General features: G+C 35.3%; 1 protein-coding gene across 1 annotated transcript; it reads left to right on the top strand.

Annotated features, from left to right (window-relative positions):
- The first annotated feature begins 12,282 nt into the window (after positions 1 to 12,282).
- LOC103954958 (lysM domain receptor-like kinase 3) lies at positions 12,283 to 17,533 on the top strand. Its single transcript, XM_048578173.1, has 12 exons — positions 12,283 to 13,138; positions 14,321 to 14,354; positions 14,472 to 14,476; positions 14,585 to 14,743; positions 15,290 to 15,480; positions 15,675 to 15,764; positions 15,914 to 16,007; positions 16,084 to 16,241; positions 16,323 to 16,414; positions 16,622 to 16,760; positions 16,902 to 16,997; positions 17,083 to 17,533. The coding sequence occupies exons 1-12, from the start codon at positions 12,490 to 12,492 to the stop codon at positions 17,245 to 17,247; spliced, it is 1,872 nt and encodes a 623-aa protein (XP_048434130.1). The 5' UTR covers positions 12,283 to 12,489; the 3' UTR covers positions 17,248 to 17,533.
- The last annotated feature ends 1,124 nt before the right edge of the window (positions 17,534 to 18,657 follow it).

Raw genomic sequence — 18,657 nt, 5'->3', positions numbered from 1 at the left:
AAAGCAAAAAGGAGGAAGATTTGAAAGCGATTCATGCTTAGAAATTTGAAGAAGAATGTGTGAGAGTGATGATCAAAGGCATGGTGAAATGGCTAGGTGGTCAATTTATATATATATATATATATATATATGGACTTCGTTGGCCCATTTTTTCTTGTTTGTGCTTGATGTGTTTTTATGCAAAAATTTACAACATGAAATATTAGGTGGATTTTTTTTCTCCATGAAAATTGTATAACAAATAAGATAAATAAACGGCTAGATGTGAACTCAAGAGGGTCAAGCATGCATAGACAGACTCATACATGTTACTACAACCGTCCATTTGGTGATGATCATCTAGTGATTATTGACAATTATGGGATCAAGTGAGGGCTACAATGACGGTTGGGGAGCGGTGGTGGGGTCACACTTTAATTAGATAGTGACACATAGCAAAAGAGACCTACCTAGCTACACAAACTTGTATGTGAAAATCTTGGAGGGAAAGGGAGGCTCGCTGCTGCGACTCTGAAGTTTCAGCTCTTGGAAGGACTAAATTGCCTACAGCTGATATCACATTGATTTCAACAAATTTGCCAATTTGAAATGTAGATGGGCACTAACCAAGTTAGGGGCTTTAAGGTCACTAAAAATTCAAAGGTCTAATGCCGACACTTTTGATTAGTCTACATAAAAGATAAGTCGCGCATGTCTTAATACCGCATCTCTCTATGCATTATTTATTTATTTTATTTTATTTCAAAAAATCTCGATAATACAAAGAAAATTTATTAATATAAAGAAAAAATTACAGCTGGTGAGGGGAACAAAACATTAATCCTTGTAAAGCAAAATAAATAAATAAATAAATACAAAAAAATAAGGAGACATACACCTTACCTCTTTTGAAAAAGAAAATACAATAAAAAGAGGGGGGGGGGACTAGACCTTACCCCTCTTGAAAAAAGAAAATACAAAAAAAAAAAAGAGGGTGGACATAGGACAAAACCTCTTTGAAATAAAACTTAAAAATGTAAGAACCTGTAAGACAAGCTGCAAAACAAAAAAGGAAAATCCAAAATATTGGGTAAAAAGAAAACCACACATCAAGAATGGGAGACAAACATGTAAGTCGGCATTGCCTAAGAAATTTGATTACATAAAATGATGAGTCTTTCTAGGAGGAGTATCATGTCAAACAAATAAAGACGACAGAAGCCCTAAATTGGCTAATTTATCAACAACCGCATTCATTTTTCGAAATGTATGAGAGCAACGGAATACCATGTGCTACAATCAAATTCTTCCAATGAGTATGGAGCGACTAAGGAGGAGAAAAAGAACCATAAGTAAAGCAAGATATCACACTAGACGACTCATGTTAATTTAGTTTAGTTTTTTCAACTTATTTTAGCTCAACCTGAACTAAACTACATAATATAACAATAAGTAATATGGTTGTGGTTTCGGAATAAAACGATTTCAAAAGGAATCTTGCGCGCTCCTACATAGATTTTATCTCGATAAAAAATATGATTAACCATAAATGTACGAATGTAAATGGCTTGAAATGATAATAATAATGGAATACAAGATGATTATACTGAAATATAAGGTATATAGCTCTTGATAGTCGAAATTTTAGTGGTGCTTCAACAGAAAGACAAATTAGCCCTAAAAAGAACAGGGAGACCGCGTGGGTTTCCAACATTATATTAGACAAATTTTCAGTACGCAGTACCCTTATAGAATGCTTCTAACTCTAACAAAGACTTTCTGCTGCAAGGCTTTCACAAGCCAAGAAAGTTAACATTTTTGTATATTTGCTTGTTAAAATTACAAAATCCGAACAACCAATTATACGTCAATTTTCACGATAAGTGGGTTCCTCTTTCCCTCTTTTTCAAGTTTGTGGAATATTCATGTCCCAAATGATGTAACTTTGAATGCTACTATCCGTACGTAATATAAAAATTAAAGAATTTTCGTAGTTAATTAACCAAATATATATGAACTTTTAGGTGAACCGTCAAAATATGAACTTTTATAGGCAGCAAAAGGAATTCCTGCTTTTCTCCATCAAATTCCTTTATCCCATAAGCATGATATTCTGGCCCTTTGCTAGACCTAGACCCACATATTCTACTAATTTCGTCTCATTCTTTTTGTAGGTCAGATCAACCCTTATAATTAAGCAACTAATAATAGTTACTGTTTAAACTAGATAACAATGCGGTTTAATTTGAAGCATATTCAAGGAGTTCCTCTACTGTATTAATTCTGCCCATCAATGTATAATATATGTTACATTTTAAATGGAATATTATATCCACGCATTAAAATTCTTGAATTAAACTCGCATATAAACTACATTCCGTAGTGAATGTCATCGACGTACTACTTTAGAATTTTCGATATTCAAGACCTATAAAAATATTGCTCGCTAAAAAGAGCCCTACAACTACAAGAATGAGTCAACAACAAAGAAAAACTTGACCTAGACAACTTGCATGAATATTTAAGAATTTTAAGTTCAATAAACCTATGAATTATATATAAATGATCGATATCAACACCTAACAAAATAAAGAGGCAAATCTAGCAATTCATCGTGATAACTACTAAAACTATATTATAAGTTAATTATCATGATCAGAGTTTAATAACAGAATAATAGAGAGGTCAAGGAGTTCACTTTCCACGTTGTACGGTATTTGAAATTGGATTTTATCAAGTGATTACATTCTTATTCAATTTTTTTTAACCTAACCATATTATATATTTATATAAATACTATGGTTGGTAGGACAGATTTTCCGCGTTTCACCCACATAGATATATATACTTTCAAAGTTGTGTTCATTATATAGACAATTAGGAATTTAAGTTATTAGCACCGACTCTCTTTTTTTTTCTCGTTGAGGAACAGCCATACATATACAATCTAACAGAAATTGATGCTGCCTGCATCTTCCATTGATGTATTGATTTGATGATTGATCATGTGCGTTGATGATGGCTAGCTTTTACTACAGCTCAATCTTGGCCGTTCAAATTTGCATGGTGCTACCTGTTCTTTCGATAAATTATTCAATACTACTCTCTCCCTCTGTCATGCATTGATGAGTTCGAAATAACTAGGGTTTCGATTGTATAGCATCACAAAACCTTCAAATTCATATTTTTTGTCACTTGTCCTCTTCAATGTCCGCTTAGAATTTGAATTATTAATTACAACCAAATGGATCATTGAAATTTTATTTGTAATAAGGCAAAACCCTAATAACCCCTCTAGGTTTTGCCGTCAGATAATTATTCTCCAAGTGTATTATGTCTAGAATGTTTGTTTTCTACTTAATCCCTTTCATCTCTATTATATGCAAAAGTCTTTTTTATGCTTGCCTGGATGCAACATAGTACATTTTCGTCTTCGTCACCCTCTAAAAGTTGCCAAATTTTATCTGATCGATCAAATTAATTATGAAAAAAAAAAATTATAGTCATGTTATTGATATTCTAAAAAAGTTAGCATGCGCTTCAAACTTATAAAAACATAAAAGAGAATGAGGATACAGAGAAGTACATGATGACAACACCGTAATCTTAACACACAAATATTATAGCAAATAATCTATGTAGTACAGGTTGCATTATTATACTATATATGAATCATAGCCATTGATTAGATAAAATCATTTTCGAATGCAACAATAAATCAATTATAATTTTCATGAACCTTCTAGTAAAACAGCCACTAATATAATTGTAATCACTAATCAGTTTCCAAGTCCACCATCGCCACCACTAGTACTCAGCCAGGCTCTCACCAACCACAAAACCTCGCCACAGTTTTCACATCCACCATCTTCAAAACTTCGCTCCAAGTTCGTATTAAACCAAGAATTAATGAAAGTTGATGGGATTCAATGGGTAGTGGGAGATTTGATATGACATGAAGGACGAAAATAAGTGATTAATTAATTGGTCTTGAATTTTAATGCCATATGAGCTGCTTGACTTCCCAATGTGGCATCAAAACTTTGACATTCCAGCCATTTATGTAACCCACCAAACTAACAAAGTATCCTTGCATTTTCTACTCATATCGTGCATGTATATCTGACATCGATCTAAATTTGATTTGAAGAAAGTTGATGAGTTGTATAACCAACATTGATTAATCTAGCTAATTGGTATTCACGGATACCAAAATTCTCACACAAAACTCAAGTGAGGAATGCACGTTGTCCACTCGTGTTGTTCAAAGGTCAAGGATCCTCAAAAAGCAGGCAGCAGTATGGGTGAAATAGATAACTTGCATGGCACTTGCTATTCACGGATACCAAAATTCTCAAACAAAACTCAAGTGAGGAATGCACGTTGTCCACTCGTGTTGTTCAAATGTCAAGGTTCCTCCAAAAGCAGGCAGCAGTATGGGTGAAATAGATAACTTGCATGGCACTCACAAATAGCGTTCAAGCACTGATCAGTTAGTAATTTGATATAGCGCTAACTACTTATTTGGGCTTGTTTCATAAAATAATGTCATGATTCAAGCTGTTCATCATTGTAAAGTTCAGAAATCAGAAAGTGTTTAGCCCTTTTATAGACAATGTTGTGTTCGTTAATTTAATTATATGGTCATAGTAACTTTCGATTTCAGTGAACATTTGCATAGTCAATCAATGATCTTTCAATGATAACTTAAAAAATTATCGGTTCAGTGTGAGAAGTATTGTGGAGTGAGCGGAATGAGTGGGTAACACCATTTTGAGTACTAATTGATTAGCGCTTGAGCGCTCATGTATATACTAAGGTTAGTATATGATGCAGGGAGCAGCGTAGTGGGGAAATAAATAAAAATAAAATAAATAAGATAGAATAGATAGGAAGGGTCCACTTTCTCCAGTGCGAAGAGAGACCCCAAAACCTTAAGAACTTCACTTCTAGTACCAACCTACGACATAGATAAGTAAAAGAACAAAGTAATAAACTCTTAAACAGAATCCTGCTCTCCTAAGGTCCTCATTTTGAGGACTTATGAGGACCAAAGTTTCATTAGGCATAATATTATATTAGTTTATATCTGAAGGCTTAAAATATTTGACAACTTAATGAAGCAAAACAATAATCTTGTGGCTAATATGCATTTGGTTATCACAAGTCCTCAAAATGAGAACCTTAGGAGAGCAAGACGGCTCTTAAATGAAAGCAAGGTACTTAAAATCAAGTTTACAACTCAAATTTCAATATTATAACAACTTCTACTCCTTTTATGCCTTACAAATACATGAATTTATAGATGCTTAAACCACTTGCACTTATGACTAATACATGAAACATATGAGATACTATAAATAACCAAAACAATTCCTTTTAATTCAGCCCAGTAAATATAATTATTGTGTAAAATTCCATGCTTCTGAAACCTTGTATTCCATGTATGTCCATTGGATTTCAAAAGCTAAATGCATTGAATCTTCCGACAGTCTTATTTCATGTCCTACATCATTCTTCCATTCTCGAAGAAAACTCTTTCTCAAGTTCTGTTTGGTCTTCCTCAATCTTTCGGATGTCCAACCAATAATTTCATAATAGTCATAATAGCAAATATTTCATAATTTTTCAAGTGTTCTACCCACAAATTCATGCGAGTTACAACGCAACCTTCCAAACCATGTGTAGTTTAATCCATTCATAATGCAACTTGACTTCAAAGCATACAAAGATGTCCAAATCATTTCTAATGATGAGTAGGCTTGGAAAAGTATAAACTCAGATCAATCAAACGCATCAACTATTTTATCCAAAGGTTTTCTCATGATGCCACGAGCAACAAAATCATCCCAAACATAATCAACTTTGTCAGTGCATTTCATATTTTCAACCTTGGCTTCAAATCTAATGTCGAGAAGTTTTTCAACCTCGAAACATAAACCACAACAAATATAACAAGAACCATTTGGACAATGACCAAACTTTGGAGAAAGATCAATATCAGAAATTCAGCACTTAAAATCTGAAGTAGCCCCATGTCTTCTACTTCTGTTTGCAAAACATATTGACAATAGTGAAATGCTTTAGTAAAATGCAAATATCGTTTTGTAGAAATAAGGGATTAATTGGAGAACAAGTAGAATTTGAAAAAGGCCGGAAGGACTTTCAAGTGATATATGGCATGAAGGTCACTTCATTCTTGATGAACTTGAAACCTGGCCCGCAACAGGACTAATTCGCTTTTCGCAACAGCGTTGACGTTTTGTGAGCTTTCTGGTGACATATCACTCTCCAAATGAAAGTTAGGGAAACGAAGTGAATTTTGACAACCAACCGAGATGATTTCCGCAGCCTCCACCATGATTTCATATAAAAATCCAAAAACCGGCTCTGTTACCAACTAATGCAAGGCGCAATGCGGTGGGAGAATAAAAAGGAAATGATAGGTATAAAAAGGATAGATAGGCAGGGTCTTTCTAGTGCGAGAAGAGATCTGAAAACCTCAAATACTTCGCTTCTAGCATCACCTTACAACGTAGAGAATTAGAAGAAGAAAGCGGCCGACTCTTAAATAAGAGCAAGGCACTTAAAAACGAGTTTATATTCTATTCCAAAACAACTTCTACTCCTTTTCTACCTTACAAATACATGAATTTATAGATGCTTAAACCCCTTGCAATTATGACTAAACCAAATGCATTTAATCTTCCGATCATCTTATTTCATATCCTACATCAGTATAACCCACTAATGCATATAGAATAAAAAAAAAATGTTTGTACCATCTAAAACTTAAGAAATTATTCGCGATACAGGCGCTCGCTTACGTATGTGCTATATTATCACATAGTTGGAAAGCAGACACTCTTATTTTATTGAAGTTGAGAGGTTGGTTATGTGTATGGTGGCATCCAGGATTTTGGAAATTAAGATTTGTGGGAGGAAAAAGTACGAGGTGTGTATGAGGTTTCGTTTGTGGATCAAATCAAATCCGTGAGACCCAAGAGGCATCTTTCACTTTTCTAATTTATGTTTTTGCCAATATGAATGCTAGACAACAATTGGTCAACCCACATCCACCACCATTTTTTATTTTCTCAGGTTTTTCTGTTAGCTCAGGTTGAGGGCCTGCCACATACTAGTCAACCATATTGCAAAGTTGTGCTGTAGGTTTAAGACACTCAGAGCTGGTGGAAAGTTTGTACCATTTTATCATCATTCGTTTTGTCAAAGTGTTTGAAAATAAATTATTGGCTTGATAACCGTTTGCTAAGTAGTGAATTGGTGACAAAAAATAATTCTTCAGTGGCATTTATAAATTGTAAAAATGCGTGAAACATTTATTTTATATAGAGATGTTTGAGGTATATACAAACTTTATTCTCCATGAATTCTAATTTATACGATGTTGGGGTGAGATTTTGCTACAATTGATGAGACACAACAAAGTTTTCAAAAGTGTAATGATAGGTAAACTAAATTTCTATATTTGCAAACTAAATGATGTATCACTAATAAGAAATAGCATGCTAATCAATATTTAAGTAATAATCCAATCATCAACTTTCATATTATTTAATTTACAAAATTTAGTCTACATATTTAATTTTCCTAGCATTAATCTTTTCAAAAAGTCAGAGAATCTGTTATGCCACTTCACGCATGCCGACAAAAAATCAAAGTTTGATATACAAATCTTTTGGCCTAAAGAAAGTTCCATGTAAGGCAATATTTTCCATTTGGTTGTAATAATGTCACCAATTTTCAAACCCACCCATAGGTTGGACCCCTTCAAGGTTGGGGTTTTTTTATTTTATTTTTTATTTTTTTTATTTTTTTTTTATAATTATTGGAAAAAAATTGAAAATATACCTAATTAGAATTTTTATAAAAGTCTTTCATCTGCTTCTTTTCAATGGAAGTTTTACTTTCCTATAATGTATCCTAATTTTTGGCACCATTTTTCTTCTGATAATCTATTTAATTTATGATAAAAAAAGAGTATACCTTGGTTATATTTCATCTCTACAACAAGTTTAGTAATAAACATAACGGCCATTTAGTTCTCATGTACACGAAATTTTCTTTCTTTTATTACACTATGTGCAACTATAAGTATTCATCTATTCATAGAGTACACTAAATGGCTATAACATAGTTTTGCTTATTCGTATTATTCTGAGAGGAATGTTTTTATGCGGTGCTAACATTTTAAAAGCTATATTTCTAGCTCTAGTTAGTTTTAATTTATATATAGTCCTACCTATCATCCGAATATAACGAGAAAAATGCACGGTCTAATGAGGCTATTAGACTCATAGGCGGTGGGGCAAGTTCCTTTATTATGGTTTACACTTTCTCTTGGCTTATACGGTTCATTCGGAAGAGAGATCGAGCTTAAATGAAATTATCCAATCATTAATCGTCACATCATGTGATCAACAAATATGATTCAAGTAGATAGCCATCTAGCATCACCCAGTAAAGACACAAAGACGTTTATAAAGGGACACTAAATTATGTGTAATTTATAGTCTGTTTAGTAGTGTTCTTTTATTAAAAGTCCATAATTGTTCTATTTTCGTGTAAAAAAAAAAAAAAAAAAAAAAAGGGCTACTTCACCCGTAGGTTTTTGAACGAGGGCCTATCAAAAGCCATCTCATTATCTGCAAAATAGAATAGTGGGCTTAAAAATGGAGAAATAGAATGGGCCACAAGCATCTTGCAGCCAATTAATTGAAAATTTTATACCAGCCGTGTAAAATTACTACATTTATTTGCAAGAAATCTCCTAAACCAAACGAAAAGAGATTAGCTTGTTGCGGGCAATTCTCTTGGTAGGCTGTCTATAACAATCAAAATAGGAGCTAAAATCCTCTTTGTAAGTTCTTGTGGTATGTCTTGACTCTAGGATAGGGTAGCCTCCCTCCACCTAAACTTTTTACGTTTATAAAATGGATTAGTTTGTTCAGAACGTGGAAGTACGACAATAACAACAATCCAAGTCCAGATCCCTACTAACTTCAAAAGGGCTTAGCTTTTAACTCTTGCAAGAGTTGTGAGACCTATTTGCGTGACCAAAGTTTTGTATTTGTTTCTCTCTAATGTACAACAACTTTGTATTGCTTGAAAGCAAAAGAGTAGGAGGAGCCACTTATCCACGTATCAAACAAACAAAAATTGTGAATCTCTCTTTGGTTGCATTATTCACTGTGTGTATGTGTACAGCAATAGTTGTGTGCATGTTTTCTTACTTAATTTTAGCAAATTAGAAATTGGGTAATGTTAGAAAAATCAAATTTTGTAAACCAAACCATGTGAATGTTGATGATTGAATTATTATTTAAATGTTAATTAACATACTTATTTTATATTAATATCACATCATTTAATTTACAAATTTAATTTTCTTAATACATACGAAGTTAATTGGTAGAGCGGACCATTTCTGGTCTAACTATCCAACTTGATTGCGGGTCTAATTGTTCTCCATAAAGTATTACTTCAAACCTTCCCGATTGCGGTACCAAAGGTCTAAAAAATTGACCTTGAACGACAAATCTGCCTATACTTTGAACATATGTCATTACTCAGATTTGGCTTTAACCCAAAATCCCATCAAACGACTCAGATTTGTCTTGAACCCCAAATCCCCATCAAAACTTTAACCAAATGTCAAAAGTAGGATCAATTATTTAAGGAGGCAGATTGTCTGTCCTATTTGGGTGTTCTTTCTATATCATTCTATTTGTGCGATCACGATTAACTCACGTTAATATTTTATATTCATATTACTTTTTATCTTATTATCTTTATAAAAAAATCAATATAAAATGTTGATGTGGCTTAACTGTGACCACACAAAATAGAAGAAGATGTAAATGACACCCAAACAGGAGGGCAGACAATCTGCCTCCGTTAGTTAAATACGCAATATAATTATACATAGTTAAATATAGTTTATGAGAGCATCTTCAAGTGTTTAGTTAGGCCAACTTGGTTGGTTGTTTTTATCACAATTTCATAAACGTCTAACCCCACGTACTAGCCAAAAACATAATGTGCACCCGAAAACAAAAAACAAATCTTGGAGTACCGCGACTGATAAGTCGTCTAGATTTATTTTACTAATAACTTTACATGCAAAGAGAACACAAAAATCGGTGCAACTACAATAAACTCAATAGAGTGTGAAGCACCAAGAGGTGTGTAAAACACTCTTGCTATAACAAAAATTGTGAATACTTTGTAAGGTGTAGAGCACTAAGAGGAGTGCAAAACACTCTTACTACAACGAAAATTGTAGAATACTTTGCCCCGAATTTTTTGGCATGACATAGAACATGCATGGAGGAGTAAGTTGTGAATTTAGTTACCAATTCGGAGATCTACATTATGGTTGGTGGAAGGGGGTTTGAAGGAAAGCAAGCGAGTAAGATGGAAAATTGGAAGTGGTGCAATCCACTCACCAATTTTTACTTTTCACATATCTTTTCAATTTTCGATCATTTGATCATATGAATTGACGAAGTTCAATGAAAAAAAATTAACAAGGATGTGTGAAAATAAAAGAGAGAGAGTGTGTGAATATCACTACCCTTACTTATACTCAGTTTTTCTTTTAATCTTCTTTATTATTTCAAGGTTAGGGATCATGGAGACTCACATGATTGATGAGAGAGTTGATTTTTAATTAAAACATAAATATAGAGTAACTTATGTGATTATTTCATCATGGATACGTAACGTGCATAAATACAAACTATATTGAAAGAAAAAAAAGATACTTCAACACATCACAAAATCTAAGATGCATGAATAAGTGCTCTTACTCATTTAAGCTACATAAGTTGCAATTTGTATATACAATTGCATTGAAGTTTGTAAATTTAATCACGTTGGGATGGATGTGTTTGAGTTGTCAAAGCATTAGAGACATTACTCATTTAAGCTACATAAGTTGCAATTTGTATATACAATTGCATTGAAGTTTGTAAATTTAATCACGTTGGGATGGATGTGTTTGAGTTGTCAAAGCATTAGAGACATAAATTTTAAGGGAGAGAAATGTTAAGAAAATTCTCTCAAAGTAAGACTCTTCATAGACTCCACATCCCGAGCTCGACTCCATATCCTGAGCTCGACTTCGCCGTAGCACGATATTGTTCGCTTTGGGCCTCGACCACACCTTCACGGTTTTGTTTCTGGGAACTCAGACGAGAACTTCCCAGTAGGTCACTCATCCTGGGATTGCTCTTGCGTAAACTCGCTTAAGTTAGGAATTTCGATGAACTCTGAAGCCAGTGAGCTCCCAAAAGGTCTCGTGCTATATGGAGGTGGGCATGTACATATAAGGCATAAATGATCCACTTTCATAGTCGATGTGGGATCTAACACTCTCTTTCCCTTCATACTTTAATATCAATTATCGTATTAATATTATAAAATATTATGCTAAATATGAGATAATAGAAAATCTATAATCAGCGTCATAAAACATGATTAATGCATTTGAGGATTCTCTAAAACACGACAAGTCCCACAAGCGTCGTAAAAGCCTCCTATTTATCATTAGGGGTGGGCACGGTGCGGTTCGGTACGGTTCCACTCCTAAACTGGAACCGGAACCGTAATATATTAACGGTTCGATTCGGTGCGGTTCCACTTAAATTTATTACTAGAACATTACGGTTCGGTCTACACCGGTTCCGATTCGGTTCTTGCCGGTTTACGGTTCCTAATAATAAATTATTTGAACACCAAATCATTATGCATTCAAATACATCTTCTAAAACTGATTACATAAAGTTGCATACAACACATCTTTTTTAATGCAAATGTCTTTGGTAGTGGCACAAAGTCAACAAAAAGAGACATAAAATACATATGCACTGGTCAATCAGTCAACAAACAAAAAAATGATGAAGCAAATTGCAGGTTTTCAGACTTCAGAGAGCAAGCAAGAAGCATCAGCTCCTGTACACAATTTTTCAACCTATTATACCATGACATGTGTGTGTATATATAATTTTATTTATTTATTATTAATAAAACGGTTCGGTTCGGTTCGGCCGGTTCTTGGTCATTCGAAACCGGAACCGGAACCGGTTTGAACGGTTCGGTTCGGTTTTTCTCTCAAAGTTGACTTTTCCAGTCAACACGGTTTTTTTCGGTTTTTTTTCTTACGGTTCGATCCGATTTTGCGGTTTGACGGTTTTTATGCCCACCCCTATTTATCATAGCCGTCCCAGTGAACTCGGGGGCAGGGTTGCCACAGTCGTTTGACTCAGTCGTCAGTCGCTCTCCAGAAACAGTCGCCTGAAAACCACGGGAACGTTTTCTCCTTCACTGTTAAGCAAAGTCAAAGACGCCAAGTACGACAATCAAACACTCATTACTTCATCTAATTAACTTTTAATTTTAAACTAATCAAACCCCACTCAAAGCTTCCATCTTTCTCTCTGTTCATCCAACTCCTGAACAACTCCGATCCAAAAACCCAGTTTCTAAATGGTTTCTGCGACTTGGTTTTCCGATTTCGGATCGACCCAGATGGGATTTCGAATCGGGTTAGGGTTCCTGGTGCTGGTTTCCCTTTGTTTCACGGTGAAACCCCAGTGCAGCAAGAGCTGCGATGCTCTAGCTTCTTACTACGTATGGCAGGGCACTAATCTCAGTTCCATTGGCGATGTTCTGAATACGACCGACTCCACCATCGTCGCCTACAACAAGGACTCGGTTCCCAACATATACAGCGTCCGGTTCGGCATCAGGGTCAATGTTCCATTCACCTGTGGTTGCACCAATGGCAACCACGGCCAAATGTTCGAGTGGGATGTCCGTACCGGTGACACGTACGACCGGATTGCGAAGATTTTCTATTCGAATTTGACGACGGTGGAGGACTTGGAGTGGTTCAACAGCTATGATCCAAATAACATACCCAATAATGCTAAAGTGAACGTGACAGTGAATTGTACGTGTGGGAATAGCTCGGTTTCGGAGGATTATGGGCTGTTTATTACTTATCCTCTGCGGCCGGAGGACAATTTGAATTCTATTGCGGGGACGGAGCAGTTGGATCAGGCTTTGCTGCAGAGATATAATCCTGGTGTGAATTTTAGTCAAGGGAGCGGTATCGTGTATATTCCGGGCAAAGGTTTGAGCTTTTGTTCTTTATGGGATAGTTTTTTGTGCTTTGAAGTTGTTCTGTTGTTGAGAATTGATGCAGACATTGAGATATCTTGCGGAATTTGCATAGTTGGTAAAATGAAACATTTAGTTGTTTCGGAGTTGGAAAATTGTTAATTGATTCGGCTGAGGCTTATGTAGGAATGTATATGCTAATGAGTAATAATTTGAGCATGGGGTGAATTAATGAGTTTTAGTCAAGGGAGTAGTTTCATGTATATCCCGTGAAATGGTGCCATTTTCGACCAACACGTGGTTTCGTGGATATTTCGCTAAGTGGTGCCATTTTTTGACCAACATGTGAACTTTCGATGCATGCATACAAAGTAGGTAATTTCATATGTAGCGTTGGAAAATGAAAGGCATGTGGTTCTTTTGTAGTTGAATCTTGTTATACGATTTGGTAGACATTGCATGTTATTACTAAGTTTGGATGCCTTGATCTATGTTGCAATGCTAATGACTACGGTGGAAACGAATCCACTAGAAAGGAAGGTAGCAAACAATTGATTAGAAGGGTCTTGTTTAGGAAGTGATAGGCAGAAATTTGTGAAAAAAAGAAACTTCAATAGTGAACTGAAATCCCACAGGAAAATGTTCAGGGTGAACTTAAGAAAGTGGAATCCTTACAAAAGTTTCGGGGAAATTTACAGGCCAGATAATCGATTCCTTGCAATTTCAACAAAGGCATCTTTAATTGTTAATCATGAGTTGGTAACGAATGTTAGAATGTTCAATAATTAAAGTGCTCGGTGGTGCAAGGTCTTTCCTGTGGTTATGGATCCAGTGGGCATCTAGGGAGTGATGTATTGAAAATGTTAGGTGAAGAATAATACAGTAACTCTCTTGTTTTAAGATATCAATTGACAATGCAGTTTTTAGCTGAGTTGTCATCTTGTTTTACGAATTTTATTGTCCATTCCTCTGATTGATATTCCTTGATGCAACGTGCGACAGTGCTAGTGAAGACACTTGAGTTGTTTCAATTCTATGTTGTTTCTGAGTTGTTCCTGTGGTATAAATAAGTATAACGAATGTTTATTGGATATCCAGTTTTTAGGTATTATGAAGCATCGCTCTACTTTCAATATGGTTTCAGAGGAGGCTTTATTTTCAACTTTCCTTACCAAAGTTTCATTTTATCTTGCAGATCAAAATGGAACCTATTTGCCTTTGAAGTCAAGGTATCTTCTACTGCCTCAATACGTTAGCTTAACTATATTACATCTTGTTTTCACTTTCCGTGTCTTCTGAAGATTGTTAATATTTATGAGTTTTATTTGTTTCTGTTCTTTTTGCAGCTCAGGTGATACGGCCGTCTCCAAAATTGGTTTCATGTTCAGATGCCAGTGTGTGAGGGTGATTTGAAACTCAATGCTACTTGGAGCTCATCATTTTTCTTTTGTATAAGCAGGGCTAGGAGGTGGAGCCATTGGTGGCATATCTGTGGGAGTAATTGCGGGAGTGCTGCTATTGGCTGGTGGTATATATTTTGGAATTTTCCGAAAGAACAAGGTGGATACAAAATTTCTCTTAGCAACATCTGAAGATCAATCTTCTCCAAATGGGCGTTGTAAGTTACTCGTCTCCTTGTATCTTTTTCCAGATAGACTTTTTCGATGTTACCTTTCCACTTTGATTCTTTGCAGTAACACCAGTTTGAGTAGCTGACTAAGCTCCTTACTTTAGGATGTTATTCTTCTCATTTAGCATTCATTGATTCATTTTCATCTTCCCATTCTTTCCAAACAAGAGGGTTTTCCTTTTTTCCTCCTCCTCCCAAGGTTTCTTAAAAATTACGGGAAAAAGACTGCTGCTATTGTAATTGTTAGTTGTTCAATTTTGTTGAAGGATTGGAAATTTTTTCTTTATCTAGTATCAGTACCACTGATAATTTGCCCTTAGAAATCCCATTGAACCGGCCCTGGCCATTTTGTTGGTCTGTTTTGTTTATAATAATTATTATGAAGTGTCATGAAACTGCCATGTATATTCTGGTCTTTCTTGCACTTATTTGAACATTCGTTGTATTTTACTTGTTCTTGCCCTCAAATGGTCTAAGATTTTTGCACCAAATGGATGTTTGACATGATTTCATTGATTTTTCTTCTGGGTCTAGCCCTTGTGATTACCCCCGATAAACCTGGAGAGTCAAATGCTGGTGGTCGAGGCCTAACAGGCATTTCTGTGGACAAATCAGTGGAGTTCTCATATGAAGAACTTGCGAGGGCTACTGATAACTTCAGCCTAGCTAATAAAATTGGACAAGGAGGTTTCGGGGCTGTTTACTATGCAGAGTTGAGAGGCGAGGTTTGTTTTCTTTAACATTTTCATGATTTATATCCATCATTTATCTTTTCTGTCCAAATGAAGTATGAGATTTTCTAGTCCAGCCCCATGATTCATGAATTAAGTATTTAGTGTTTCTAGACCATGCTTGTGTTTATTTCGTAATTGTTTATTTCTTCTTCTAGAAGTCCCACTCATATAACCTCTGTGTGCAGAAAGCTGCAATCAAGAAGATGGATATGCAAGCATCAAAAGAATTTCTGGCTGAGTTAAATGTTTTGACACGTGTACATCACTTGAACCTGGTAATGAACTTATCTTTTCAACAATGACAATGCATATGAATCTTGTTTGCACTCCAAAAATCTCATTGTGCACTCGGTACTAGTTTATAACCATTGAACTGATATCTAAAATGTGTAATCATCTCTAAGCTTCTGAACGATCAATGCAGGTACGCTTGATTGGTTATTGTGTTGAGGGCTCTCTTTTCCTAGTCTATGAATATATTGAGAATGGCAACTTAAGCCAACATCTGCGCGGTTCAGGTTAGGCTGTGCTTGATGAGGATTTAAGTACTTCTGTATGCAAGAGAATGGTGATAACACAGTTTAATGTATCCAGGGAAAGGGAGGGACCCACTACCGTGGCCTATCAGAGTGCAGATTGCCCTAGATTCGGCAAGAGGTCTCGAATACATTCATGAGCATACTGTTCCTGTTTATATCCACCGCGATATCAAATCAGCCAATATATTGATAGACAAGAATTTCCATGCCAAGGTTATTTTAGTGCTTCTATTTCCAATATGAACCATTAAAATCTTGTATTGTTGCAATAAAATTCCCTCCTTTTCATTGCAGGTTGCAGATTTTGGGTTAACTAAACTGACAGAAGTTGGAAGTACATCACTCCCCACACGTCTTGTGGGAACATTTGGATATATGCCGCCGGAGTAAGTAGTTTTTTTTCTCTATTATTCCTTTTAGCAGACTAGCACTAACAGATTGCCTTTGTTGCATTCTTCTGGAAGAACCTATCGTAAGCTGAATGAGCTTATTGATAATTTTCTAGTCATCATCCTGACCAATAAGCTGATGGCTGAAATGCCTGAATATTGTCTTTGTACATATGGATTAACTCCTAACATGGTTGTGTGCAGATATGCTCAATATGGCGATGTTTCTCCTAAAGTAGATGTTTTTGCGTTCGGAGTTGTCATTTTTGAGTTGATATCTGCCAAGGAAGCTGTTTTCAGAGAGGATGGCGCTAGTTCGGAATCAAAAGGCCTTGTTGGTTTGGTTAGTTTTCTCTCTATCTTTCTACTTAAATAAGCCAATTTGCTTTTATCAAGTTTATGCAGGGATTCTATCTTGCATTGCATACAATAATCTCTCATAAAGCAGTTAAGCATGTTTTTGTTGTAATTTTATTTTTCACAGTTTGAGGAGGTCCTGAATCAGCCCGATCTAGAGGACCTCCGAAAATTGGTCGACCCTAACCTTGGAGACAACTATCCGCTTGATTCAGTGCACAAGGTGAAAAAATTTCTCAGACCAAAACACATTATGATTTGTCTCTAGATATCAGTCTAAAAATAGGTACGATGGTTTTCTGGTGCAGATGGCCCAACTCGGCAAAGCATGCACGCAGGAAAACAAAGATCTGCGTCCAAGTATGCGATCAATCGTGGTGGCGTTGATGACACTCTCATCCTCAGCCGAGGATTGGGATGTCGGATCCTTCTACGAAAATCAAGCTCTTGTCAATCTGATGTCAGGAAGGTAGAATGGGGAGAGTGCAGTGACGTTGCTTGTGTTGAGGAAGTTCCTTTTGATGTGATCATACCGAATATAAAGACATCATATGGACATTGTACATGTCATATAAGTGAGCATTGTGGGAGTCTTGTGTAAATTGTACATAGCAATTAGTGTATCAAATGAAGAGATAAACAGTTCCTTTTGATCTTGTGGTAAGATTGTCGAGATTTCCAACGCAACGAGCCAGTTTGTAGGTCAAATTCTTAGCTTGTAAAACATAAGTATGAGACAAAATCGATCTCTTATTTTCTCGTTGAAAATCTTCATTTAACTAGAAGCAACATGCACAATTATGTCTTTGACTTCCCAAGACACAAATGTCAGACATACCAGAAGAATAATGATAGAGAGAACAAATTTTTAAATCAAATTTATAAATTAAAAGATATGTCATTAATAGAAAACAAATACGTTAATCAATATTAATTAATAATCTCTATCATCTACAACTACATTATTTTGTTTGCAAATTTGTTTAAAATTTTGGTTTCCCTAATATTAATCTTTGCTAAAAGCAACATGAATAATGACAGTCATGACTTATCTTTTAGATTTTGTCTTCTGTTTTTTTTTTTTTTTTTAACGTTTTAAGACGGATCAGGTTTATGCTCTTTTTTTTTTTCTGTATCTTTTCTTATGTTTTGATGGATAAGATTTATGTCTTCCGTGACCAGAAAATTGATTGTCATGATGACCTATGAGATTCAAAGTATGTCGTGTCAGTTCTAGAATTTTATTTTCTTTTAATTCGTTGCTGGCATGAAGCATGCGGCTAAGAAAGAAAAAAGCACGGCATGCAACAATGTCAGTGGAAATTTCAAGAAATTCTTATTTTCTTGTGCCCCAAGATTTCTGATTTATTGACCGACGACATGAGCCAATGGCCATTCGATGTGTGCTCTTTTTGTATACTTTCAGAGGTCCAGACCATTTTCTGGTGGCCAATAAATAAAGTCCAGGACCATTTTTTGTGATTTAACCATTTAATTTTCCAACTGTGATACCTCTACGGGGATTGGTCAATCTGGTTTGCTGGCATATGCATGGTATCAGAAGGCAGACATGATCTGAGATTCTTATTCCAAAATCCATTGGAAATGAACGAAAAATCCCAAATCCATCATTAACCCAGCCGAATAATGGATTTTTAAATTTATTTAAGCAATTTTGGGGCAATGAATCCATGTAATATCCAGCTTGATAATGTCATAAATCCAAATTTGGTTACCAAATACAATGCATGTTATTCACCCACTCAAAAAACCTGGTCTCGTACACTAGAGGAGGTTGGCACAATTTCGTTCCTAAATGTTTTTGCATAATTATTCTTATATTAAAACAAAGATTAAGTATCTAAAACTCCTTAACTTTTTAG

Source organism: the organism of the source record quoted next, unplaced genomic scaffold, assembly GCF_019419815.1.
Source record: "Pyrus x bretschneideri cultivar Hongxiangsu unplaced genomic scaffold, Pyrus_bretschneideri_v1 Contig12, whole genome shotgun sequence".
Taxonomy (NCBI): Eukaryota; Viridiplantae; Streptophyta; class Magnoliopsida; order Rosales; family Rosaceae; genus Pyrus; species Pyrus x bretschneideri.
This window is presented reverse-complemented; position numbering and strand designations above follow the sequence as displayed.